This window comes from Branchiostoma belcheri, unplaced genomic scaffold, assembly GCF_001625305.1.
Source record: "Branchiostoma belcheri isolate BF01 breed outbred unplaced genomic scaffold, Haploidv18h27 scaffold4, whole genome shotgun sequence".
In the NCBI taxonomy this organism is placed as follows: domain Eukaryota; kingdom Metazoa; phylum Chordata; class Leptocardii; order Amphioxiformes; family Branchiostomatidae; genus Branchiostoma; species Branchiostoma belcheri.
In genome coordinates, this window is record NW_017804020.1 from 1,673,981 (window position 1) to 1,701,957 (window position 27,977).

The 27,977-nt window shown below is 43.2% G+C and overlaps 3 protein-coding genes across 14 annotated transcripts in view; all 3 read right to left on the minus strand.

Annotated features, from left to right (window-relative positions):
- Positions 1–7,085, minus strand: part of LOC109477030 (putative adenosylhomocysteinase 3) — a 34,698-nt gene extending 27,613 nt beyond the window's left edge. For 3 of the 5 annotated variants that reach the window (XM_019778051.1, XM_019778052.1, XM_019778053.1), the window contains exons 1-2: positions 6,965–7,079; positions 621–881 (exon numbers count right to left, since the gene is read on the minus strand). In XM_019778051.1, the coding sequence (XP_019633610.1) occupies positions 621–881; positions 6,965–7,054 (351 nt within the window). In that variant the 5' untranslated portion in view covers positions 7,055–7,079. The other 2 variants (XM_019778054.1, XM_019778055.1) reach the window with 2 other exon arrangements.
- A 1,854-nt stretch (positions 7,086–8,939) lies between these two features.
- LOC109477074 lies at positions 8,940–12,504 on the minus strand. Its single transcript, XM_019778118.1, has 3 exons — positions 12,003–12,504; positions 11,059–11,193; positions 8,940–9,573 (listed from the first exon to the last, which is right to left on the minus strand). The coding sequence occupies exons 1-3, from the start codon at positions 12,183–12,185 to the stop codon at positions 9,388–9,390; spliced, it is 504 nt and encodes a 167-aa protein (XP_019633677.1). The 5' UTR covers positions 12,186–12,504; the 3' UTR covers positions 8,940–9,387.
- A 7,480-nt stretch (positions 12,505–19,984) lies between these two features.
- Positions 19,985–27,977, minus strand: part of LOC109477044 — an 18,275-nt gene continuing 10,282 nt past the window's right edge. For all 8 annotated transcript variants that reach the window (XM_019778067.1, XM_019778069.1, XM_019778068.1 and 5 more), the window contains 5 exons: positions 24,143–24,269; positions 23,553–23,656; positions 22,066–22,238; positions 20,537–20,654; positions 19,985–20,243 (listed from right to left, as the gene is read on the minus strand). In XM_019778067.1, coding sequence (XP_019633626.1) covers positions 20,031–20,243; positions 20,537–20,654; positions 22,066–22,238; positions 23,553–23,656; positions 24,143–24,269 — 735 coding nt within the window. In that variant the 3' untranslated portion in view covers positions 19,985–20,030. The remainder of the gene's footprint in view (positions 20,244–20,536; positions 20,655–22,065; positions 22,239–23,552; positions 23,657–24,142; positions 24,270–27,977) is intronic.

Below are 27,977 nucleotides of genomic sequence, written 5' to 3' on the forward strand. Positions count from 1 at the left end.
GAAATTCAACAAAGCCATGTGCAAGAGAACTAGCCTCCACCAGACTCACAATGTAGGTTCAAAACAGGACAATTTTGCTAAATAAAAAGATTGGTCAGGGGAGTTTGCAAATTGGCATTTGGCCACACAGTGGTAGAAATTAGCCATCCTGTGGACTGAATTTCCTGGCCAATCATTTCCCTTTTCTTGCTGAATTCTACGTACGTACCCCCGTTGGACAGCTGGTGTAATCTCCAAGCAGATCATACGGTGGCAAGGCAGTATCCATTGGCCAGAGGAGTGTCCATTGGCCACTGGATACTGTCTGGCTAATGGATACTGCCTGGCCAAGTTGATACATCTTTTGCAGCCACCAAAAGATCTGCTTGGAGATAAGGCCTGGTGGAGGCTACAGGAGGGTATTTATAGGGGTTAGCAGGCATTTGTTCAAGCCTATTAAATCCTATTCAATCCACTGAATAGATTTTGAAAACCGAAAGATCTGCTTGGAGATTAGGCCTGGTGGAGGCTACAGGAGGGTATTTGTAGGGGTTAGCAGGCTGGTGGAGGCTACAGGAGGGTATTTATGGGGGTTAGCAGGCATCTGTACTCGTCATCAGGCAGATCATGCAGGTGGACACCTTTCGGCGCGGCGTTACGTCCCGGGACATCCTCCGCTTCCCGCTGGGAGGGGGGACAAAGTCGGGGTCGTCGGGGATGTACGTGGAGGGCGAGCGCGGGCGGCGGCTGGACATGGCGGACTTCACGGGCAGCAGCTCCATTTCCCCTGACATGTCCTGCACGACCACGGTCGGCAGCGGGCGCTTGTCAGCCACCTTGGCCGCGTAGTCTACGTCCTCGTCTATCAGAATGGCTTCGTCCGCGTAAGTCTGGAGTGTAGGCTACGCACACATATACACAGAACACAGCAAAGGGAGGGAGGGAGGGGGGTTAGAGGAATAGTTTGGAATAAAAATGACGCCTAGTGTCATGAAGAAAGAATAGAAAAAGGTATTCAAAAAGTATGCAAGAAAGGAGATTGAAAGTAACATAACAAATACACATAATTGTGAAAAAATCAATTCTTTCATTTGTGAGCTCTAGTTACCTTTGCCAAGAAGGTTATGTTTTCGTGGCCGTGTGTCTGTGTGTCTGTGTGTGTGTGTGTCTGTCAACAGCATAACTCGAGAAAGCTTAGATGGATTATCTTGATATTTGGTAGGTGGGTAGGTCTTGATGAGACCTGGAAATGATTAGATTTTGGACCCCCTAGCGGCTTGTTATGGTACTGCAGCTGAACTTTCGGTTTTGATATCTCATGATCTAGACATGCTGGGGTGACGAAATTTGGATGGTAGGTAGCTCTCATGCTGGGGAAGAAGTGACACGAGTTTGGGCCCCCTAGCGGCTTGCTCAGGAACTGCAGGGCTATTTGTTTGAAAATATTCAAAAGAGGATAACTCAAGAACCGGAGGACGGATCTTCGTGAATTTTGGTATGTAGGTAGCTCAAGTGACGCTTGACATAATTATGTGACAATTGTGCAAATCTGGATCTAATTTACATAATTAATGACAAAATTCTATAAATCAGCTGCATTACATTATAGGACTATTCAAGCTTGTGACATATGTAATTGAGAACGAGAGAAACACAGGCAAATATTGATTATGTAAATTAACACCTAATTTGCATAATTAATGAGAAAATGTTATAATTCCATAATGCTAACTGCCTGGAATTTCATACTTGGGGTATTTGAAAGTTAAGTGAAGGAAAACATCAATAAACATAACTTATTCAAATAAGGACCTCATTTGCATAATTTATGAGGAAATGATAGAATGGCTTTCTTTGCTAAGATAAGGCTGTCTTTTGATGGAGAATATGATCAACTATATAATACAATATTATAAGACAATATTATAATACAAATATAATACAAATGAGGATTTTATTTGCAAAATCAGAAGGAATCATCTTTGTCAGTCATAAAGATTAACATCATTTGGCAGAGGTATGAGATCGTGGAACTCTAGTTTTAATTTTATTTTTAAGTCATTGCATACAGGTAGTATAAGAATATATTAGAAAATGTACACTATTGAATTCAATTACTATACCAAACAGCAAAGGTGTACAAGAAAACATTGGTCTGTTTCTGCTTGCAAACTGCAATATCTTTTACTGAGGGGAAAGATGCCATTATGTAGCAAGTGGCAGGACAGAGTTGGAAGGGATGGTCACCATCTATAATATTTATTTTATGATTATGTGTGAATGGGCAAGAATAAACAGAGCACTTATAATATGAAATCCTATCTCTGCCAAATGTACATGTACCTGTTTATTTGGGTAACAAGTACCTATAGGTCCTTTATCTTGATAACAAAGCATAGTTCATGCCTATTAAATCCACCTGTATTGTGTAAGTAACTAAGTGTCATATTATATAATGGTACAATATAGTGCATCCAACATACAAAGTGTGCTAGCATGTTAAAGAAGATTAGAAGACTGTTACTCAAGCGACTGAATAGATTTTGAAAACTGTCAGACATTTCGAGTAGCATCCACTACATTTCGTAAAAGACTAGTTGAATCTGTAGTTGAACAGGTGTGTGTTTGACTAGTGATTGACATCAAGCGATGGTACTTGTGTAATTTCCTGTTACAATATTGTATACACAGCCAGTCTTCCTTAGATGTAGTGATTGAAATGTGAACAGGGCAATGTCATGTGGGATTGTGAAATTCATTAAGCATGACTCATATAGTTAAATATGTATGCATCTGTGCGTGTTGAAGCGTGTCAGGGCTCGAAATACTTTTTTTCTGCGGACCTGCACTGGTGCGAGTAGCACCAATTTCCTGCACCAGACAAATTTTACCTGTAAAAATTAGAACTTAGGAAGTATAGATTGTACTAAAACAGAAACCACTGCCATTATTTCCTCTACATACTTTATTATATTATAGGTGGTGACAGTCAATATAGCAAATCAAAATCTACATACTACATTGAATTTGTATATACTGTATATTACATTAACAAACCAGGTGACTAGTTTGGGAGAACAAAGCACACCCCGTCATTCTTGCTGCTATCAACTTTACATTTGATTGTAGAGGCTTCACTACATGAGAAGACTGCAAATTTACATATCCTACACGGCAAATGCCAACCAAATAGGATTTCGGACACATTACACAAAGCTGGGTGGACATTCCTTAATACGTTCTAATGTTAGACTCCAGACAGGTTGAGACAAAGTTCACAGGTCTTTGTGCAGTACCAAAGTAAGAGCAACAGTTTGACTGTGTTGCCTGGTGTTGGTCTACGTACAACAAAAGTAACAGGCACAGGTGTCAAGGCAACTGAACTGCAGGGATCGAAATACTTTTTTCTGCATAACTGCACTGGTGCAGGTAACATTGAAAATCACCTGCACCAGACAAATTTTACCTGCACGATTCGGAATTTGGGAAGCACGGATCACAATAAAAATGGTTCATATGTCAACGAGTGTGGGAAGTAGAGACAGAAAGAGAAAGAAACTTAGAAAGTCAAAATCTTCCCCACCAACCTCTGCTTGGAGAGTAAGTCCCAGTTTAGAAATGGGCAAAACCCAGATGAACGAAAATTGCATATGCATGAAAGCGTACAAAAATTGTGTACATCAAATCTTCCCTGTGTGTAAAACAGTCTGTTTGACTTACGCAATTCACCCTGTCGGTGTGTAAAAAGTAAGGAATGTACGCTAGTATGCGTACAGAATTTTCGTATGTCAGCCAAGGTTTTCCCCATGTGTAAATTGAGCCTAAGCTTAGACTAGAGGACCCTGAACCAGGAAGGACATGTTAGCACAAACTTAAGCTAACTAATTAGATACCTGTCATTCAGGAAATTAGCATTGGCATTATCATCCTTAATTTAACTGCACACGAAAACTGTGTACGTCAAATTTTCACAGCACGTCCATTGCCTACTTCGAAGTACATTCTACACTCACGTGCGTACGCAGTTTTCGCACCGTCATCCAAAGTACTCTCCAAGCAGATGTTGGTGGGGGAAAATTATGACCTTTCTATTATATGCCTCGTTTTTCTGTTGCTACTCCCACCATGACAGATAAACAGGGCATATAATACAAAACACAATGTTCCCCTACAAACCTCTGCATGGAGAGTACATCTTGTACTAGTACTAGTAGTAGGCTCTGTCCCAGGGCTTTAGCCAGCGCCCGTTTTACCGTCAATTGACGGTAATTTGTCCCGTCTGACGGTAAAAATTTTAGTCCTTACCGTCAACATTGACGGTCAAAAATCGTGGGTAAAGACATGAAAAAAATCTAGCGAATTTGAATGAGCCACGGCGCGGCGTCTTTTCCAAACGCACGGCGGCGGGAAACCTGATTTCAAGGACCGTGCCGACGTCTGTTGACTTGGCTCTATTGTTCAATGTTGCTGTCTGTTAAAACAACATGTGCTAACGGCCACATAAGAATAAAATAAAACAATGGCTCGACTCAGACACACGCTGCTAACTGTACATGACAATACGATAAATAAACATGTGACAACGAACAAAGAAATATCAAACGTTTTTGAATAATATACTGTACTTGAATAATCATACTATCGCAAGAAAACGGAGATTGATCCACACAATGTGGCCTTATTTAATCTAAAACTTCGTCAGACCTCCTTCGTGCGAAGACTTGAGCGGCAGCATTAAGATTTCTGGAGGATCGCTGACACGCGAGTTTTTGCCGGCCACGTAACTCCCTCCGCGGCAAAATCCTCTATGCCGTAGCGAAATCACGTCTCAGCGCTTCCCCAAGTCAACTTCATGGCCGCTAAAGTCCGCAAAGGAGTTGTAACTTCCTCATTTCGGTAGAGAAGCGAAGCTGACAAGTAAAATCATGTACATGTCGGCCATTTTGTTTGCTACCCGAAGTCTTCCGGACGCTCTAAATAAGGAAATCGTCGGAGATCTGAGCCACATCGCCCGCTGTCGGTCAGCGCTCGGGCCCGGCTCGGTGGAAATCGGAGGCTGTGACGTCATGAGTAGGTTCATTTGCATGGCCGCGGCTTGAATCGCGGCGGGATTTGAGCGGATCAAAACAAAGGGCATAGCGGATTGTTCATTGCGTGTTGTCTCCTTGTGAGAACTGTAGATTTTTTTTTCATTCTGCAAAATTGCAGGTTGTGTATTTTTTTTTTATTCTGCAATCTTGACGGGTATTTAGAACACCGAATGCATTAAGTGTGCGGGAGGGCGTGATGTCGATCACCGGATCGCGAAAGACATTCTTTAAAAGTAATCATTGACGGAATTTTTTTTCGCGTTGACGGTATTTTTTTTTTCGCGAATTGGGTTGACCTGGGGTTGACGGTAAAAAAATTCGAGCTGGCTAAAGCCCTGCTCTGTCCTGAGGTGCAGCCAAAAATCACAAATCCAAGATGTTTCCGAAAAGTTTCATCATGTTCGTAGAACAGAGGATGTAGGAAGTGACTTTGAACTTTCTTTTGTCACATTACCAGGAAGACACATTGTCATGACATGACCTTGCTTACAACTTGTTGGTAGAACAAAGGATGTAGAAAGTTACTAGGAACTTTAATTGTCACATTTATACATGTATAATACCAGGAAGACACGTGACCTTGCTGAAATGTTTCTATCTATCATCTGAGGAAGGTGTACGTGTCTGATAGACACCAAAACATAAGCAAGGCACATGTAAGTCTTCCTGGTAATGTGACAAAAGAAACTTCCTACATCCTTTCCAAAATGTTTCAGGAAGTAACGTTACAACTGGAGAAAAAGGCAGCACCATATTGACTATGTTTAGGGACCGATCGCTGCCTTATGTAGTTATGTTCTTTATGAATGTTCAGCAAAATATTTTCCATGGTTGTATAACACTAGTGTAGACAACACTGCTCGGAATGCAGCACAGTGAAAGTATTTTCAGCCCGGGGGGGGGACTAGTAATTAGGGCAATAAAAATAACCCTAGGTAAAATTCACTAACCCTAAACCTGATGTTAGCACATAGATATGCATTTTATAAATGGTAAAACAAGTTATTAATAACCATGTGGCAATGAATGTATTGTTTGGTATTTCACCATCACAGAAGATACAATGAATAGAATCTGTACATAATGTTGCGCAATGAATAACCCTAGGTAAAATTCACTAACCCTAAATCTGATGCTAGCACAATGATTTGCATTTTTTAAATGGTAAAACAAGTTATGTTGCAATGAATGTATTGTTTGGTATTTTACCATCACACAAGATATATAAATTATCTGTACATTATGTTGTTGTAAAGCGAGCATAACGTCTACACGCTTTATTTCATGTGTACATTTTATTTCATAGTGCCCGGTTGTGAATGAAAATGTACGCCCAGCTGAGAAAGGTCACATAAAGTACCACATAAAACATCCATCTCGCTCGCTCTTGTAAAACGTCATGTCATGATCGGACGATGGCCATGCTACATACAAAGGGAGGGCGCGATGAATGGTGGCATATGGGAGCTCCATGCCGCGTGGTACCCTGCACCGTGTTTGGCAAAAATCCCCGAACGCACGAAAATAACTATAGCCTAACGCGACACACATACATTTGAAGGTTAAAAGTACAAGCCGTGTACCGGTAGATGGTCGATCAGTTTGAATAAGTGGCACAGAACGGAGGACACGTCTTTATATGGTGTGCCGTCACAGCTGGGGGACACACAAAAGCATGGTGGGGAGCGAGAGAGTCCCTCTCGACAAAAACTCAAACATGTCGGCTGCAAAAATTCAGACCCAACTTTACAAGCGGCGCTCGCCTGACTCGGGTAAAGGTGACCCCTACCTTCTATCTTTCCGTGGCGCTCACCGGGCGATCGCAGGCCGGCAGGAGAGAAACGTGAACGTTCCCTGGTTCGTAAGAAGTGCAAATGAGGGTGAGGATGTCTTACCCGATTGGCCGTGCCCGGGTGAAGAGGCTTCCCGTGTGAGAGGCTGGCTCTCGGGCTCAGCTGACCGTCCTCTGCTTCCGCCGCCGCCATCTTGGCATGCAAATGACGTCATCACGGGACCGGGGGCTCGCACGCTAGGGTGACATCTCGTGCGCAGGGCACCGTGGTTGTCAAACATTTACTAAAGAGATTTCGGTTGAATACTTCAGGTTTCTTGGATAGAGCGTTTGAATTTGACATCAATTTAAACAAAGAAAATCGATTGGATACAGTTATTAACCGGTGCTACTGGTATTTGCGTCCCTAAATTTATAATATGAAGTTGGGTATCGCACACAGTCAATTATATGAAACAGGTGACTTTTTTGTAATTACAAGAAGGTAGCGTTATACATCTAACGCGAATAATTCGTTATGTTGAACGATTTGTAATAATTTCGCTGTTGATTTAACAAATAGCTCAGAAATAGAAAGTGACAACAGAATAATAAAGAAGGAGCGATTTAATAGGTCCAACTAGTAAAAGTAAACGAAGAGCAAGATAACGATGAAATACATGGAGTGGAAAATAATATGCTTCACATTTAGGCGAATAGGCTATAATTATTATTATTATAAACTGATCAAAACAAATCTCACAACCCGTTTGTTTGAACCATTCTCAGTTATTCACGAGAAGGTTCAAATCGACCTGCAGGTCACTTTTCCTTGAGGTGATGAGGGGAGAGATAAGGTCAGACAAAGTGTATAAGAACGATAATTTTGATTACATCATTCAAAGTCCCAATAAATCCATATACAAACATTTCTACACATACATGGTATGAAATACATAGGATTACGAGTGAGAGTCGTTACATATATATGGTTCGTGTCACGGCGTTCGTTTTGGTCATTTATGATTTCTCTTTTGGATGCCAGTGTTAGGGCCATGCGTGTTTCTGTTGGTAGACTGTTCCTAGCCTCCCTGCTAGCCTCCATAGCATGCCAAAAACTGGGAGTTTTTGGGGTCTTCAGGGTCTTTGGGAGCTTTTATGTGCTATTTTCTGATTGCATATAGACAACATAGCCGGCCTGGTTGAATTACCCCCGTTTTTGACTAATCAGAAAATAGCCGAAGACCACCAAACCCCTGCTACGGAGGCTGGACTGTTCCAGACAAAATACATATTCGCACAACAGCCATGCCTTCTTGCTATCTGTTTACCGCATATCAGGTTACTCGCCGGAGGCGGATCACTGATTGTGTGTTGGCGTTCGTGACGTCAATGGCAAACGATATCTCAGGTCATGTTGGGTGATGGTCGTGACACGCGTTATCGATCGATCACTGTGGAACAGTACGTCATCTGGGTGCCGCGGATTTCTCTCGTGAAATTATGTTTACGTTCGAAGAAGGAAACATATAATTGTTTTTTGCTCCAGACTGTTTCTTTTCCTTCAGCCTTCTTCTTTTTTCTTGGTCTTCCGAAAGGAGGTTCCTTGGTTAACCTATTCTCTTCTCCAAAACATATCAACCATATCAAGGGTCAATGACCTTAACCAGACGGCTGTCACCATGGTAACTTGTGCCGAAGCAGACATCCTGTGGTGTTGGTGTACACTATCGTATCAGGACGAAGGTCGAGGGGCTGGTCACCATATAGAATAATATACTATATAATAAACACAGCAGTAGACCACCTCAAGGTAAGCATTATGAATTTGCTTTGCAACTGTTACCTTTCTAGTTTACTCTTTATCTGTGAATGCTTATAATTATCAGTCAGAATCATTGTTATCCTTTCCCTACATACAATGTTCTAATAGAGGGACTTTGTAGGCGTTCTTTTTTATTATTTGCTATATAGCTATGACCCTGCCCCTTCGGCTAAAAATCAAAATTTCCTCAGTATCATGGATTGCTCTGCAATTATCATTGAGTGAAAAAAGACGCAAGAATCTCAAAAAAGATTATGATTTTTTTTAGATCTGCCTTTATGTTCATTTATTTACAAACCAAAATTCTAACTCTCCGTACTTCCATAGAATAAGCAGCTTGTTATGGGCATTTACAAAGTTTTTTTTTTTTTGACAAACAAAATTGTTTAACTGGCTAACACCTGGCTTTCTATATTCCACAAGTTTGAATTGTATGTTACAAAATGAAATTGACTTCAAGTAAGCATAATTTGTCAATGAAGAAATCAGATTTAATTACATAATTCCATCGACTACTAATCAACAACGTACAAATAAATAAATTTCTTTAAAATCGCAGATAACTTAATCGTAATTCTCTTATAACTTACAATGTATATGCATCGACAAGCAATTGCAAGGACAACACACAATGTAGTCCCTGCACATCACACTATAAGGCAATAAAGAATCTACCCACAAAAATCCTTGAGTTAAGATTTATCAAAACAGGTATTGGCTCCTTAAGGTGTGCGAGGGAAAATTATTCTCGGTCCCTTTCTGTGCTTGTGATGTTTCTTCTCTGTTCTGTTCAACTGGTCGTCGATGCTTGCAGTTCGCTGTAGTTCCTCTAGCTGGCGCTGCTGAACGGCCAACCTCGCTTCCATCTCCAGCTGACGTGCCTCCATGGCCATCTCAAAATTGTCAACCTGAGAACGAGAAACGTAAAAAGAAAAACATTACCAAACCGTGAAATCTGTGCCGAAAGTGTTGAAACACTTGCTTAATAGCTAGCAATCGTCATTCACGACATTTTAAAGGCATCCAGTGCAGTTTTTAGGGCTTGGAAACCAAAGTCAATATTCTAGTCACTTTTCTTGTCTGCATACTAAATTGAAACAATGCAACACTGTCCCAATGTATATTGACATTCAAAAATGACGAGAAACGGTTACTGGAAGGACCTGGTTTGATTATTAGGGTACCACCCTGAAATTAAAGGGCTTGTTTCTGCAGATTTAAATGCATAAAGTATTAAATACTGATTCAAATGTGCTATTTAAAATGTGGGATAGTACGTGTCAATATAATACAGATTGCCTTATTCAGAATTTTTCCAGTTTTGCCGCCCTGAACTTGCATGGGATGCCTTTAAACATTGTAAACAGTTCGTGTATTTCTTTGTCTTCTGAAAGACTCTCCGTAGTTTAAAGGTTACTTCAAGGTCTCAAAATAACGGTAATTGAACAAATATACTCCCGTACATTCTGCACTTCAAAGAGTTCTAAATGTTTGCCCGCGTGTTTCAATGGGACAAAGTCTCCACTCCCTCACACCACTTGAACGTTCAACAGTATTTGCCGAGATTCGATGAAGCTTGGATAGGAACGTGGCTAATGGTAGCAAGGCCGTAAGAATTATGGAGATAACGTTAATGTATAGAAGTATAGCTGTTTGCTTTGGCGAATTTCCAACTATATACTTACTGTTCCCACGACCCAAAATAAGCTGTGATAGTACAATTTAAACAGTTGTTATTGACAGCTCCTATGGTGGCATTTTATTAGTAACCGTTGATACGGTAATACGAGCGTTTTGCCCCTGTGCAAATGGCTAGAAGTCATTTTAGTTGTCACCATATCATAAGTGTCTTTTTGGTCTCCAAAGCGATCTCCAGTGTCAAGGATTCTTGCTACTTAAATCGTTATCGTTACAGAAACAACACGGGTACTTGACTATACATACACATATACATACAACTCAAAGCACACTATTGTTTGGTACTTTCCCAGCAGAGTTTTCAGGCGTTTTATCGGGTACGGACTGTAGGTACGGACTGTAGGTACGGACTGTAGGTACGGACTGTAGGTACGGACTGTAGGTACGGACTGTAGGTACGGATTGTAAAAAAAGTCCATGGGCGGCAAATGAACTCTACGGTGGCTAAATTCCCCTGGCCAATTCATTTTCCCTATTCAGTGGCTAAATTGTACTGTTTTGAACCCACGGTGTTAGCCTGGGGGAGACTATTTACAAATCATGATACCAAAAAGAAAGCCTATAAAAAAAACTAAAAAAAAAACTATAAAAAAGCGGAAAATGTGTGCCAAAATAGACCACAGAAAAGCGGGAAATCAGTGTGCCAAAATAGACCTAACATGTGCGTGGAGCCTGAGAACTAGTTCCTTGCGTACCTTTGCCATCAAGTCGTACATGCGGACGGATATGTCAGACAGCTGCGAGGCGACCACGTTCTTGAACTTGGCGAGGGCCTCGACGTCTACTGCCGAAGGACAGGAGGGGCAGGGACGGCCAAACTCGTCCTCAACCTGCGGATACAAGTGGCGAAAGAAGCGGCTTTAGTAAGACGGAAACCGGTGACATCATATCAATGTATACACAAGGAAATTGTTACTCAAGCAACTGGATATATTTTGAGAACTGTTTGAGACGTTTTAACTACTTTTCGTCAATTTTCTGACAGATTTCGTCAATTTTCTGACATGATATCAAAATCTATCCAGTTGGTTGAGTAATAATTTCCTTGTGTGTCTCGTACCCTAGATGTCTAACCTTCATCGACATATCAAGATATATCTAAAACCTTCCAGTAAACAGTAGATCGCACTACTAAAGTTATACGGTCCAAAGAAAGAGAAAAAAAAGGCTCTTTTATGACAAATTTAGCTTTTTCTATCTAAATCAATTAATGAAGTATTGCTCCTGACTTTTTCTATATTTCCCCATGGGGAATTATTTGTAAAAACATACCTACGTTATTCTAGCACGTGTTTTTAAAACCGAGCGAAAAAAACGCAAACAGACTAGCTTTTCAAAACATGGCCACCCAGCATTGATTCCCACACTGAAAGAAAACTATGCGGACACCATTTAGGTCATGACAGACCCTGAAAGCGATACAATGTACTAAAATCCGAGCCCCTGACAACAAGTCGGGCTGCTGACATATTTAACAAAGCGCCCTTCTTGAAGGACACAATATTTGTACATACGCACCTCAGTTACTTCAACACGTCAAGTGCAAATAGTAGTAAGAATTTTACCCTCCCTACACCAAACCACCTGTAGTATACATACATTCACATCAACTATAATTGAGCTGAAAAATCATTCATACCTCTACGTCTGGTCGCAACATGTCATTCCCGAACGCCACGCCTCTCTCGCCGTCAACAGTATAGGACATGGGCGGCTGTGTCTCGGTCTTTCCCCGCGCTCTGGGGATAAACATACAGCGAGCAGGGTCCAGCACCCCGGCGAGCACCAGCAAGAAAGCTAGAGCGGTAGCTTGTACGTCCATCGTGGCTCTTCAGTGACTGTGAAACGGCGTGGGACGATGGAAAAGGACGTGTAACTGTAGCAGTGTGGCGACTCGGAACGCTGGCGAATGCCTTCTGTGGTTCGGCAGTCTAGCTGACGCTGTATTTATACAGTATGCAGCTTCCTGAATTTACTGAATGGGGGTTCAAGTTCACGGTTGGGTGCCGGTACGGGAGACATAACAGCTGCGGGGATTAAAACCACAGCCACATTACACTAATCCATCTCAAATGTTTTGGCAAGAATTAAACTTCCTCTTTCCCTTACATGGAAAACAATTACGACATTCTTCCGAGATCTCGGCGGATACGACAGGTCTGATATAACGTTCTCGGTATTTTCCGGAATGGCGAGTATTGTCGAGAATGCCCAAATAAGGAAGGAGTGGTTACGGGGCGCGAAACACTGTATGGGAGTTGGGAGCAGCCAAAACGGTGATGAAAGACGAAGGCATTCGATTTTGAGACAAGTTGCTACGAGTTCAAAAGTTCAAAAGGGATGAGCTTCACACATTAGACCACACCAATTTAACTAGTTGGTTTTCGGATTCTTCCCTTCATTTTTTTATTAATATTTGAACAAAAAACGTCAGGTTCTGAATCAACTCCAAAATGCGCATATTTTGGCCCCAACAGTTGAAGAAAGTCCTTGCCTTCCTAGTTAATGCAATTTTTCCATCTATGAATGCAGCGGTTTGAAAGTTTTGAAATTCATTATTGTTATAATTATAAACCAGCCTGTTATATTGATTTCAGTGCTCCAATCGTAGCATTTGATGCTACATGCATAGGATGCCTAGGCCTGTTTGTTCGCCCTGTTGCCGCATACTAGTATCTTTTCTTACAAAATACAAGAACCAACGGATTAAATTGATATGGCCTTAAGGTAGTTTAGTTTCAAGCTGACACGACACTTTGTATTTCCTATAAACTCGGAAATTCTCTGAAGAACTGGAGTCTTTTCAAATATCGTAAAACGAATTCGTAGAAAAATCTCAAGGCGAAAATACGTTCAATAACATGTCTGCGTTTTTCAGACAGATTATTGGCATCAAACATTGCAACAAAGGAAGTGCTACAGACTTTCCGGGTGCGCGGTAGCGCTGAGATTAAGCCTGTGGGCACACAACAAAAGAACTATTTATAGGTTTAATCATGGTGACGTTTTTATTAAACAAACCGGAAACATTAGCAGACGATGACACAACACATTAAGAGCCCAACTAATACATCCATGGACCAGTTATTGAAAACATAACACTTGACTTTGTGGATTACGAGGGGGTGTTTCCGTTTGTTTAAAAGATCAGTATCTTAAACCTAAAACAAGCGGTACCGAATATAAAACGTGTACTGTTCAGCTTCTAACTTTGCTGTTGATGTTGTGTCAGGCCTTCCACGTCGACTTTTTTTAACTCACGGATTTTTCAGAAATGTTTTCTTTAGTTAAAAGATTAAAAGATCTAAAAAGGCGTCTGGAGTCTTGAAGCACGTGCACGTGTCTGTATCTTGACTGAGCTAAATGAAGAAAAGGTGATTGATTTTTTTACGCCACACCTGTAGCGACAAAAAGGAATCTCTCACCGCAAGTAACGTTACCTAGACTGTGACGTCAGCAGGTAAACGACACCCTACACTGTACCATGTACACTCTCCAAGCAGAGGTTTGGGTTTTGGCTTATTTTGGCGTTTTATCAGGGTTTCGTTTTTTGTACTGGAATTTTTTTGCGCTACCCCAACAAGTAAAAAAATCCAGTGTAAAGGAGAAACCCTAATAAAAAATCCTAAAAACACGCCAAAATAAGCCCAAACCTCTGCGTGGAGAGTACATGTACGTAGCTTTTCCGAACACCCACCCCTTCAAGTGAAACATACTAACCGTTGTTTTCCTGTAACAGGTAAACAACGTATAGGATGTTTAACCGTTGACGTAAATAACGGTTAGGGTGTTTCACTTGAAGGGGTGGGTGTTTGGATACGTTACGTACATGGCACACCCCCTCAACATCCCGTTCCCTTCTTTTACTATTTATCAAAGCTATCTATATCGATTACCTAGACTATGACGTCGGATACTATCGGTAAACAATAGTTTACTTGAAGGGGGGGGGGTAGGACTACGTATTTGGCACACCCCTCAGTGTCAGTCTCCACCAGACTTCTTTTGCAGGCTGAATAAATCGTAGAAAACGGCCTAAAAAGGTTATTAATTGGCGAGAGAAGGTAGCTGGCCATCGACAATCAAATTGGCCTGCAAGAATTTGATCGTCGATGGCCGGCTACCTTCTCTCGCCAATTTCTACGATTTTTTCAGCCTGCAAAAGAAGTCTGGTGGAGACCACCTTTTACTATCTATTGTAGCTACTTGTATCGCGGAATAGGGAGGTATCCTAATGGTTTAATGTCAACTTAAAATTACACAATTACACTTGTCACACATTCAGAACCTTCCCCCAACCACCAACCAACTGAGGGGGTAGGTTGGGAACAGTCTGACCAGATTTAGGCCACGGCTACCTTTGTACACGAATAAAGTTAAATTTGAGTCAAATTTGACTGCCAACCACACCCCGACAACTGCTGACTTACTCCCGACCACCAGCCAACTGGTCCCCAACCGTGGCCCAACCCACACCCACTCAAAATGCTTTGAATATTGTTTTTTTTATGTAAAGTCGCCATACAACAGCCAACCATTGCCGACATTGCTCCCGACGTGCTCCCAACCATGGTTGGGAGGAGAGAAGTTTCGCAGTGTTCGGGAGCCTATATTTGGCTTTGTATGACAGAGGCTTTAATAGCAGAGCTATCCTATAGCGTGTGCCAGTGGACTTATCGTAGTATTTGTTTAAAAAGTTGAGCTACGTCAAAACTACTTGCATGTGAGCAAGAGGAAATTGGGCGTGTGCCACATAACTTTTGATGCCTACCTACACAGTCACACATTTTATTTTTAGCCATTAAAAAAAAGTTAAGTCAAGCAGAGCAAGGATATAACCTCCTTGAGGAGAGTGAACATGTTCCGGTGAGAATACCATGAAGAGGCGGGGGTCGCGGGAGGCTGCCGGTACGCGGTGCTGATTTCAGCCGCCCACTGTTCTGTGTCCTTCGCCCGTCTGCACGTGGGCGAGGTCTTCCTGTGGGCTACCTTGGCGTGCTGAACGACAAAGTACAAAGTCCGAAAATAGCTTCATGACGTTGGTAGAGTATAGGATGTACATGTAGGAGTTCTCTTTTACACAACGAAACTTGAAACTTGTGTCACCTAGCTTACGTTTCGGTGGAAGGTGTCTGATATATTTAGACACCGAAACGTAAGCTAGGTCTATATCAGACCTTCCTACGGGGTACAGATCGTAGAATTCGGCAAAAAAGGGAAGAACAACTGGCCAGTCCGCGCGAATGAACATGTTTAGTCATTAGGACGTTAATTTTTATTCTGTACCCCTTTCTTTGTTTTGTACCATGTTCAATAGCCACTGTCATACATTGTACCATGTACAATTGTCGTGCAATTAAAGGTCTTAATATTCGACTAAATTTTACTGTTTTCGAGCCCTCGGTGTAGCCTAGCCTCTACCAGGCTTCAGAAGCAGCTGAAAGGAGTAGAAACTGGCCAAATAGACAGAGAAAATGCCGGGAGAGTTGGTCTGCAACAGAGTACATACGTACGTACAGTTTGCCGCTCCCCTGGCATGTTATCTGTCTATTTGGCCAATTTCTACTCTTTTCTTCCAGCCGCTTCCCGAAGTCTGGTGGAGACTAACCCCAACGCCAGGTGGCGCTCGTTACAAGTCTGTGGTTTTCTGCAGACAGAGGTCAGCTGGGGACGGAAGTGAGAAGTAAAATGTATGATAGAAAGGATGTGAGTCACGAGAAGAAAATACTTCGGTGCCACCGATGACGTCTGCGGTTTGGTTTATTCCTGGCGTGCGCGGGTTTATAGTACTGTCACGCGACTGAGTCAGGTAAGGGATAGGCAAGCTTACATGTAAGATTTCTATTTTTACCCGTTCGAACTTTGCATGCACGTGTTTAAGACCGATCTCATCGCTATTGATTTTTAAGCTGTTCACATATAGTGAAAATTGCAATAAAAAAGTCAGCCACTACCAGGCTTCAGAAGCGGCTGGAAAGAGTAGAAATTGGCAATGCTGACAGATAGTATGTCAGGGCAGTTGGACTGCTAAGGAGTATTACTATACAGAAGCGGACTAACCCCCTGGCATGTTACCTATCTACTTGGCCAGTTTCTCCGCTTTACAAGCCTGGTAGATTTGATCCAGCTAGCTAGGTCCTGACCATGAACCGAATGCAGTACCGTCTAGAACAATGTAAGGTGAGAACAAGGCCATGGTATATTACTAGTATTTGACCTGAGGTGTCTGGCAATCTAGCCGCTATAGAATAAACCTTGGAGTATATACTACAGTATATGCAATATTTTGAACGAATAATGTTGTGTTCGTTCACCTTGCCGGGAAAAGTCATGAAAAGGGCTAGTACTTGGGCATACTAGTATCATTGAAGCTGCCTGTATTGTGCCTGTCTTGATAGTCATTTCCGCAAGGCAGCGCTGTTTTAGGGGCCTTGACTCGGTGGCACTGTTCATTGGCTATCAATACCAAAATCGTTACATATTCAAATTTATGTACTTAGTAACTCGCCCCATACGCGAGTGTCGGACAGATGATACATAGAAATTGTTTGTCAATATTGAGTATGAAATATGGTATGATATAAGCATGCATCCTTTCCATTCGATATCAAGAAATCCTGTAAGTAAAAAAAAGTAGAAAGCGACTCATACTTGCGCTAAATCTTCCCTTTATGAAAATTACCAAATAACTAATGACAGTTCATACCAAAGGTGCAATTAGTTATTAAGCAGGAAGCACAGAAACCGACTAAGCACAGATAACAAAGTATCAAATTACTCACTGTAGAATATCTATCTATAAAGGACATGTCCTATCTCTGAACAAAATTAGGGGTTCGCCACTGACCAATCAGGTCGTTTTCGCTCCTGTCAATCAAACCCATCACCATGGTAACAAGCATCGCTGATGTTTTTAATCCCGACTAGATTTGAGTGAAGCTGTTTTTAGCAGTCATCGTCTACAATGTGATGAAAATTTCTTTACAAGTTCGTTGCAACTAGCCTCTACCAGGCTTCAGAAGCGGCTTTTAAGAGAATTCGAAGAAATTGGCCAAATGAACAGATAGCATCCAATAGTAGTACACTGATGCTCTGGTATGTTATCTGTCTGTACCCGGCCAATTTCTACTCTTTCCAGCCGCTTCTGAAGCCTGGTATAGGCTAGCCTGGATACCAGACCCATAGCACACTAGGCCCGAAGATATTACACTAGATAACTTTGAGCCTAGTGCGCTGTAGGTCTGGTACCCAGGCAAGGTATATATAGGCTATGGTTCAACTATTACTTCTCAGATTTGAAAATAATTGAATTTGACACCGTCTTGCTTATCAATCGACAACACTTTGTATGAAAATTAGGAGCATCGGTATTTTTACGTGTGACTGCCGCTATCAGTTGTAGCGGTACTCAACAGGTATTTCTGAGGCATGATCTTTGACCCCGACACCGTTCGTTGCCATGGTGATGAGGTCATCATCTGAACTCGACCCGACCTGTCAATCACAAACGCCTCTAACCATTACCTAACATGCTGGCCAGGGTTAGACATCTGTCCCGGATTTAAACACATTATCTTCTACTAGTGACAAGGTGGCTTTACATGTAACTAACTTTTAAAAGGTACATTTGACTCAAGTTTTCAATTTTACAAAGATCAATATTTGACAGTTCTAACAAATACAAATACCTGTGAAATTAGTGGCATTTTATATTCTAGACTACAAGGAAATTGCAGAGTGCTTTCTCTTACAAACAACGAGCCACTATTACAGAAGTTAAACTCATCCAGTGAAATTTCAGACAGGCAAAACTGGATTTTCAAAGTCAACCCTATCCATACTGATATTATACTGAGACCTGTGAGGCAAAAATGCGATGTCACTGACGGAAAACGGTTGCTTGTTTTGTATCGTAGACTGGTTCTAGCTAGTATTTCTGGGTGGTACTCAAAAATAAGGAGACACCTTGCGTAGCTTGTTTTGAGGCTATTTCAAACGCTTCAAGTATCGAATGTCCTAAGAAATTGCAGTTGATGTCCGACAAGACTACCTCATCCAGAATATATATATTTTTGACGCCCTGAAATTGCATTGGATGCCTTTAATGTAACACAGACACAGCTTATCTAAAGCTGGGGCCTCTTGTTCGGGGCATGACTCGAGTAAGGTGATTTGGATTAAAATCTTGTATTTCCAGTTTGGTACAACGTACAAAAATGACTATACGTATGATAGGACTATAACATCACAGGCCGGGCTATTACAATGACCCAACGCTACTACAGATACCCCCTTCAATACACCATCTATAACCCATAAAGTAAAAAATACATAGCAACCTTCTTCTACTTCTATCTCCAAGCAGTTGATAGCTCCGGATTGTTTTGCAGAGTTTTGCCGCTTTTTGCGTCTCCCTCCCTGATTGGTTGATTGATTGAAGGAATGACGTATTTAATATGGTGTCCGAGCGGGGGATCCCGGGAGTCAAATCGTCTGAGAGACGTCGCAGAACTAGTAGCCGGAGCTGACATAAATGTCTGCTTGGAGACTACTACACAACTGCAGAACCACAATACCAGGGCGCTGTCTTACTACAGGCCTACATAGCCTCTACCAGGCTTCGGAAGCGACTGGAAAGAGTAGAAACTTTGCCGCTCAGGACCAACTCCATTGGTATGTTTGTTATCTGTCTATATGGCCAATTTCTACTCTTTCCAACCGCTTCCGAACCCTGGGAGAGGCTTAATTAAATGCCTGGTTACTTCCCTATACTTCCACTATCAAATTTCATAGTGTTTGGACTCATACACATATACTAACGTCGTTAATTCTCCGATTTACATATTTCTTCATCGTTTACACTCCGGCATAGGCTACATGTGTAGGTCAAATTGACAATTACGTTAATGTGCACAGCTAGAGCTTTACTATTTGCAGAATTAGAAACATCTCATCGATACTTAGGTATAGTTCAAACGTAATAAAAAAAGAATCAAACAAAAAAACCGACCGGCAAAATAGCTTACGTGTACATGTACTGGCCATCCCTCCCTCCCTCAAAAAGGTTACGAATTAGGTTTAAACTGTAATTTCCAACACAAGAAATTGGACTTACACATTGCAACCATCCCTCAACAAAGACGGGGAGCGCCACAGACTTGCTGCAACCTATGACCCGCTGCTCACCGATCGCGAGTCACGTGTGTCATCTGCATAACGTGATGTCACGGAATTGTTGAATCGAATTGGTCACTCCTTGCAGTCGTAAATTTGGGTAAGTCCAATTTCTTGTGTTGGAAATCAAAGTTGAAACCTGTTTCAAACTTCTACTAGCACACATAATGCGTGGTACTAAGTTCAGAAGTAAGTATAGAAAAATGTATATTGTAAGGTCCCTCTCCCTCCCTTTCCTTTCCCCCGTCTTCTACCCACTACATCGGCACCATGAGTCGGACTAACACCCGTCTGTACAGTACGGTGCCGTGTCCCTAATCTCCAAGCAAATTCGGTGGGCAAGGGGACTTTATGTTGGCCGCCTGTGTCCATTGGTCACCTGTACCCATCGTCCGCCCCACATACAGATGACCAATGCCATGGATACAGGCGGCCAACATAAAGTCCCCTTGCCCCACCGAATTTGCTTGGAGATTACCGTGTCCCCTTCACGTTAGTTCCTGCGGGGGGACCGCACGACTCTCTGGGCGGAGGGCCCCTCCACGCGCACCGCCTCCCGTTTCCTCTTCCTGAGCTTCTCCAGGTCCTTCCAGTGTGTGCCGTCGGAGTGGCCCAGCACGCAGCACGCCAGCCGCTTCCCCACGTTACCGGTCTTCTTGGTCTCGGGGCTGGATCCTCTTCCTAAATCGTCCTCGTTGGCATGGATCTATTGAGGTTTTATAACAACATCAACTGTAAATTAAAAATTAACATGCGCGCCTGTGGGCACCACCAACATCTTATCAACTACGGTGAAACAAGAAATTCGTCATGTTTTAAAACCGAGCATATATACATGTAGCTAGTATGAACATGTCAGGAATATCTGGAGCTACATAGTGCCCCATTTAGAACACGACCGGTTTCAGCCTGTGGGCTTATTCAAGTGTAAAAATTCAAATAAATAACGATAATAATAATAACAATAATAATGATAAACGTCATTGTCCCATTACTCACCACAATAGTGCGACCAATGATGGAGTAGGGTCCGACCAGTGACGCCACTTCGTCCTTGATGATGGCGTTCACCTCGCCAGTGGAGTCGGCCTCCACGTTACCCCAGTCACCCAGGTGCCTGCAGAAAATAACCCAGCTCACACATGGTTACATTACGTACGATGGGACAAAAACAATATTCGGTTCTACTTCCGGTGATCTTGAAATTTTTTGTAAAACAGAAACGCTAGATTTCCTTTGAAAGAAACAGTTGGAAGACCGCGTTTGCTTATGGGTAAAAACATAGCCTTCCACCGGGCCTTCCAAGGTGGTTAGGATGGTAGAATGTAGGTTAACGGGACGGGACGGGACGTTAGGTTAAGGGACGGGGCGGGACGTTAATGGACGGGGCGGGACGTTAAGGGACGGGACGGGAGGTTAAAGGACGGTACGGGAGGTTAGGGACGGTTAGGGACGTTGAGGGACGGGACAGGAGGTTAGGAACGGGACGGGGGTTAAGGTAAGGGTGGGGCACGTGAGAAACTGGGAAGACCTCAATGAAGAGACTATGGTTACTGGGGCGTTTTAGCCAGGGTACCTAATCTCCAAGCAGATCGTTTGGTGACTGCAAAGACTGGCCAGCTGTATCCATGTGCCAGACAGTTACCATTTCGCCATCCACTTGCAGCCACCAAAAGTTCTGCTTGGAGATTACATCGTACCATCCTCCATAGTTTTGATACCGAGTGGCTCTCCCTTTTAATTCGCCTGAGTGGGTACCGGTGTAGGATGGTTCCCAGGTAAGCTACTGATTTGGGTTGAGGTAGGTGTTCCAGCACACACATAATTCCTCATTGCTTTTATTAAGACTTATCATAAACAGTATCAGAAGACCAATCTCAATAGAATGAAAAACATTTTGCAGACACATGGTAGGGACACCGCAAGGCTTGCAAAGTACTTGCACGAACATTTTCAACTCCTTTGACAAGGTCTGTCGTTGTTTGATCATTGTCAGCAGAAAAAGCCACAAAAATCCACAAAAAAGCGATGATGGGATCGTTTTATGGAGATCAATGTGTAAAGATGTCGATGAGAGGTCGCTTTTTTTGCGCTGCCGAAGGCAGTCCTTGTCCATGAGTCTGTTGTTTCCTGACTGTTATCAAAATTCAAGGCAAACGTCAAACGTTAGGCAGTTTTATTATGATTACCACACACATACATACAGGGAAACGTTACCAGCTCTCTGGGAGTTAAGCTGGAGGCGTGCAAGCGGCAGAAGGGGACGGGGAGGGCTCATGGTGTTTTCCAACGTACCTAATCTCGTCCTTGGGTCCACCATGATTGAGGTTGAATGGGTTATAGTGGTCCAGGGTGGACGTGCAGCCCTTACTCTGGTCGCCTAGCTCGTGGACCGTCACGCCATAAGAGCGCAGATTCCTTGCAAAGCCCTTTAGCCGTAAGAACACTTCCACCTTACCTCCCGTTAGCTGGAACAAGGGGGTGAGTGTAGAAGACGGTTAGCTAGACCAGGGGGGTCGGACACGTACCTAATCTGGTCCTTGGGGCCGCCGTGAGTGTAGTTAAAGGGATTGTAATGGTCGCCCGCAGACAGGCAGCCGCGGCTCAGGTCCCCGTACTGCAGAACCGTGATGCCGTAAGACCGGCTCTTGGAATCGAAGCCCAGCACCTGCATGCGCACTTCAATCTTACCGCCGCTAAGCTGTGAAGAACGGAGGTGCGAGACCAGGTTTGCATTGTTATGTGGAGCGACGAGCAATAAAGGGGTTCCAGGAGGCTCTGAAAGGGTTTTAGCTCGACACCGATATATCTTTAACTTCAACCCAGGAAAAAGAAGACCTCTGAAATGACTCTTTAAGACCATTAAAAGTCTCAAAAAGGTTAGGCAATGGAAAAAGGTGCATTCTCGCTGCTGAGCCGAGCTGATTTTCATGCTTATGTTGGACAGTAAAGCAGTTGAAAGTTACTTTGTAGTTGTAGTAGAGTCAATTGCAGTTACTGTAAATTCGATTGCGCCATTCTCATTCCATCTCAGAGCTAGCAAGTTAGAGAGTTACGAGAGGTTGCTCCATGAAAAAGGTGAATATTATCGTATAGTACAGTTTTTATGAATACACATACACTGGTTACTTTATTCTCAGGTTGCCCACTGGGAAACTCAAGCCAAAAGCTAGGTTGCCCATCATAATTCAGGTTGCCGTCAGCACTGGCTGTTTATTTTAGAAGGCAAGCTGTAAAAATAAGCGAGGCCACTTGTTAAGGTATAATCGTTTACATTCTGGCACATAGTATATTTCAGAAACCGTAAGCTGGGTCGCTGTAAACTTTTAAAAGGTCTCTTTGTATGAGCAAAAAAATATGACGGGCAACCTAGCGTCTCCAATATGTCTCGCAAATAGGACTTGTGCGAGATTGGGTATTTCGAACTTTGCTGATTGCACATTAAGGTGGGATCGTCTGAATCTGGCCAAAATATTTTCTTTCCTTCTTAGTGATCACAATATCTTCACTGTGATTGCATGACCATTACTCTTTGGTAATCGACGAAAGTTAAACTACAGGATTGTTTAAGCCTTGCAAATAACTATATCCTGCACTATGGGCAGTGGGCGGCGGGCTTGTGGTCGTGTAAAGGACTGGTGCCATGCACGGGCTACCTTCGGGCCTGAAGACGATCCCCGCCGCCCAGTTCAACCAGGCTCCCCGGTAGGAGTTTTACGTCCGTTGAAGTTTTGCACGGCAGGAGTTTTATAATACATGTCGTACGTAGGTCGATTTTGTTGTACCCAAGTGTCTGTCTTGATGTCTAGTTAAAGACCTTAGGAAAGTTTCTGTACTTTTGTTGTGTCAATAAAGTTCGATAATTCAACCCCTGTCGTGCAAAATCTATATCGGGGAGCCAAGTTGCACTGGGTGGCTGGCATGGCTGGGTGGCTGGGATCTAAGCTAAAGAGATCCCGCCCAAACCAGGATAAACTGGACACCAGGCTAGATATTAGGGAGAGGCGTTCTGTACCTTTTGCCTAACGTCAACATAACCAGCGATAGGCGTTTGCTGGTCCAGCGGGATGGCCGTGTTGGGCAGCATGTCACAGTGCCCGTACCTGTACCCGGTCTCTCCTGCAGACGACAAGAGAAAAGAGCTAGATAACGTTAGCACGGTTTGGAAGAGATTGACTAAATCTGCGCTCCTAGCGGCCGGCCCGGTATTACACCAGCCGCCCGTAATACCGGGCCGGCCGCTAGGAGCGCAGATTTAGTCAGGCTAGGTTTGGAAGAGATTGGTCCTGACAGGAGAAGAAGTTGGGTCATATTGTAGCACGTCGGCAGAACGTACTGCTACTGCGAGAAACCCGTAATTTCTTTACCGTTACGGCGCAGTACATTCTGCCGTGGCACCGAGTTACCCATCATCCCTTGCGCCCGAGAAATGACACCTGTTGGAGTTTCAAGGGCTAGTCTGTTACATGGTTTCTGATTGGTCTGACGAAGTATGTGGGGGGGGGGGTCGAGAATGCATCAACAGTAAAGAAATATTTAGCTTTGCCACTAACCTACTTGAACAAGAATGTGTTAGAAGAATACAGAATACAGACGAAGTCTTACCTAGACATTCGTAGCAACACTCCCCGTACGGCAGGACTTGTTCGTTCAGGGAGCAGGACAGCTTGTCCCGGGGAACACACTTCACTCCCGCGCAGCAAGACGCTGACCCCGCCGCACCGGTGCCGAACTGACGGGGAAACATCCGAAAATAGTTGCATGAGGTTGGTAAAGTATAGGATAAAGGAGTTCTCATTTACACAACTAATTATCTCGCCGCAAAAGCGGCACCTACATCGGCTATATATATATAGCGGCGAGAATCAGAACTCCGGTCAGAAGCTCTGAGGAAGGTGTCTGATAGACATGCGTGTGTAAATGAGAACTCCTATGTCCTGACGGTGAAACAGTTCATTTATTTATAATTACCTTCGCCAAGGTTATGTTTTCAGAGGCGTCCGTGTGTGTTCGTGTCAGTGTGTGTGTGTGTGTCAGTGTGTGTGTGTGTGTGTGTGTGTGTGTGTGTGAATACGACTACACGATATTGATTATGTAAATGAAGACTTAATTTGCATAATTAATCTTGGGGTATTTGGGTATTTAAAAGGTAAGTGAAGATTAACATCATGAAAAATAACAAGATAAACACGCATGCAAACTGGACCCTCTACGGACGGCCTCCCCCTGGCCAACTACATTTTTAGGCCGATTTCTACTACTTATTCAGCCTGCAAAGGAGTCTGTTGGAGACTATTCAATGAGGGGGCCTGTGGTAAAATTTCCTTAGGGACACATTGGCCACGGAGCCAACCTGCAGTGGACTGGCCCTGGCAGACGTCTGGCACCGAGGCTATGTGTGAACAAACATGTCTAAAACTGTCTGGCGGATACTCAAAATTTATATCTCATGGGTACCCTACGGTATACCCCTAAGCCACCACCTTTGGTTTGAAACCCTCCAGAACTCAAAACAGACACGACATCGCTGACTCGTAATGAAGTCAGCATGTTTCTGGATACAGATCCGTGGCGATGTGACCTCTTGCGTTATATCACGTCCCTGTTCTTAGCCTGGTATCCAGGCTATCGTGGTTGGGGCAGGCTGTCTTCGGGGCTCTAATAGTTTTCCCCCGACCAGCTCAACAGACGGCCCGGTAGGGGTGTTACGCCTGTGATAGAGTTCGGCACGCCGGGAGTTGATTAGCTCCACAATCTCCCCTCGTGAAAAACCTACCGGGGAACCTAGCTGAGGCGGGCGGGGGAGAGCTTCTACAGCCCCGAAGACAGCCTGCCCCAACCACGATAGATTGGATACCAGGCTACCTTATTCTGTGTTTCCCTCCTGGAACAGAGATGTGTCTCGCCGCTATTTGTTTTTTAAGATTTACCATATTTGTTGAATGATTGCGAATTCGATATAACAGGTGACTATCACCTTTTGACCATGAGACTGTCAGGTTTGAACCACTCACACCGGGAAGGACCCCTAGCGTTACTTTCAGCGATTAAATCAAAGGATGTGGATTTTTGTGGACCTCTGATCTCACTATTGACATTGTACAGCCACCCCCAGCCCCACTACCCTTAGCCTGGGTGCCAGACTGCTTCAGGGCCTAAACAGGCCAGCTTCTGGGATCCAGGGCCAACATGCCCCCTCAGTTAGACCCTGAGCTAACTAACTCTGTGTCTAGCGTGCCATGGGTCTGGCATCCAGGCTACACTACACTTGACTTGGAGAAGCCAAAAGCCAGACGAAAAGGTTTTGAGGGTCAGACGACATAAAACTTGGCACTTCGCTATGTTGTGAAGTGAACCCGTACTAACCTTGTGACCAACTAACCACTCAGACAAGACCCAGAACGACTTTTGTCCTTGATCTTAAATTCTCGACCATCCAGCCAAACAAATGTGTTTCTTGGACCGTCCATTGGTAGAGTCAGAGCAAAGCGATTTCAGATCAGTAAAACTGGATTTTCAATGTGAATTTTCTGATAATTTTTGATAAAGAGGAATGCCGACTATTTGAATCAACCCTATCAGATAGCATACTTATATCTGTGAGGCAAAAATGCGATGTCGCGGACGGAAAACGGTTGCTTGTTTCGTATAGTAGCCTGGTTCTAGTTAGACACCTCATGAAAATGAGCACCATTTTATAATGGACTGTACACTATACAATGATACGAGCGCTTATTGCTGTTCACCTTTCTTTCCGCTTGTTCAATTGATTTCATTACGTTAGATCTTATAGATAAATGCAACTACATACTCAAGGGAGATAACTAATACAGTGTTCGAATAGGAAAATGCATTAAAGAATGTTTCGATCTTAGAGAACACATGTTAGAGAATAGTTAACCTTTATTGTTACATCATACATATACTCTGTACGTAAGATGACGTTATCCACACATGTATTTAGCTTTGTTAAATCTTTAGTTAAGTTGTAGAAGACCATACAAAAGTCTCAGTACTTTTTTGTTGTGTTGTAGGGTATGAAAGGACAATAAAGAATCTCATGTAACTTGTTTGGGGCTATTTCAAACACAATTAAGTAAGGAGTGATGATGAAAATGTGTAAAGAAATTGTAGGAAATGTTCATGCATATCAGACAAATTTCCTCATCCAGAATATCCTGAAATTGCACTGAGAAAGGAAATGTTACGGTCGCTAACATATTGCCAAAACCCTCAGTGATAAGGAATAGTTGGAATAGTTTAACTTCACACTGCAAGACGTGTTTTGCCAAACAGAGCTTTACCAGAGATTCATTTAATGAACAGTTGAGATTCTGCCAACAGGAAAGGATATCGTCCGGGTAACATGTGTGTGCAGATGTTTCTGACATCTGCGATATGGCTCAACAGTTAAGCTACGGTCACAACCCGCCGTACGTGCTTTTTCTCCGTACGTTTTTTGGGAGGCTACGTCTGCTACGTTTTTTCTGAAAACGTGGGGAAGGAGTGGTATCGACGCACGTCACTCTCACGTCACTCGCACGGTTGCGCAAAGTGTAAGAATGTGGTCTGTACGCCAAGTCTGGCCGTGAGCGGTTGCGTGCATCGTACGTTGCGCAAGTGGTAAGTGAGTTGTACGTGCTTACAAGGTACGATCTCTGTGCGATTGCAACTTTACTGTAAGGAGGCCGTACTCACACGTGCTTCTTCCGTACGGCACGTACGGGGCACGCGCGTCGCTCGTACTCGCACGCACGGGTGGTGAATTCGCAGACCGCACGTAGAAAAAGTTTTACATGCACTTAAAGTTCTACGGCGTGTCTGCGTGCTCCCAAATCCGTAGGATTCCGTACGGAGGCAGTACTCACCACGCACGGATGCCCTACGTTTGCCCACGTTTTTTGCACGTAGACAGCACGCAGAAGCACGTACGGCGTGTTGTGACCGTAGCATTATGGTACATTGTTTCATCGTGTAAGCCATGTTCCATATATGTTGTATCACCTTTACGAAATCGTAAAATGTTAGTCTCGATACATAGAACTCATTATAAGCATTTCTATAGACGTTAGAGTAGATATCAGCTAGATGTGTAGTACCTCTGACTAGCTTGCCATACATTGTACCTGTTATTGTTGTGCAATAAAATTGACTTGACTTGAATAGTAAACTAGAAAGGTAACATTTGCAAGGCAAATGCATAATGTTTACCTTCGCGCATATGATCTGCTCTGTTAATTCTAACTCAAACACATTCATGTATATTGTCAGAGAGGAGTCTATGTCCCTCCTGCTATAAAATTGCAACATGATGTAACCCAACGCTAGTTACCATGGTAACAGACTGTCTGGTTCAGGTCATTGGCTAGCCTCTACCGTGGGTCGCAAATTGGAGCTTCTATGGCCCTGGATCTTCTCTGGTATACTATCCCTTTATTTC

Bases quoted from the DNA above. Each gene is read 5' to 3' on its own strand.
- LOC109477074 (XM_019778118.1), bottom strand. From the start codon at position 12,185: ATGGACGTACAAGCTACCGCTCTAGCTTTCTTGCTGGTGCTCGCCGGG. The intron at 11,194-12,002 runs GTATGAATGATT...TTGTATCCGCAG, and splicing joins TGTTGCGACCAGACGTAGAG to GTTGAGGACGAGTTTGGCCG. The intron at 9,574-11,058 runs GTACGCAAGGAA...TCTCGTTCTCAG, and splicing joins TGTACGACTTGATGGCAAAG to GTTGACAATTTTGAGATGGC.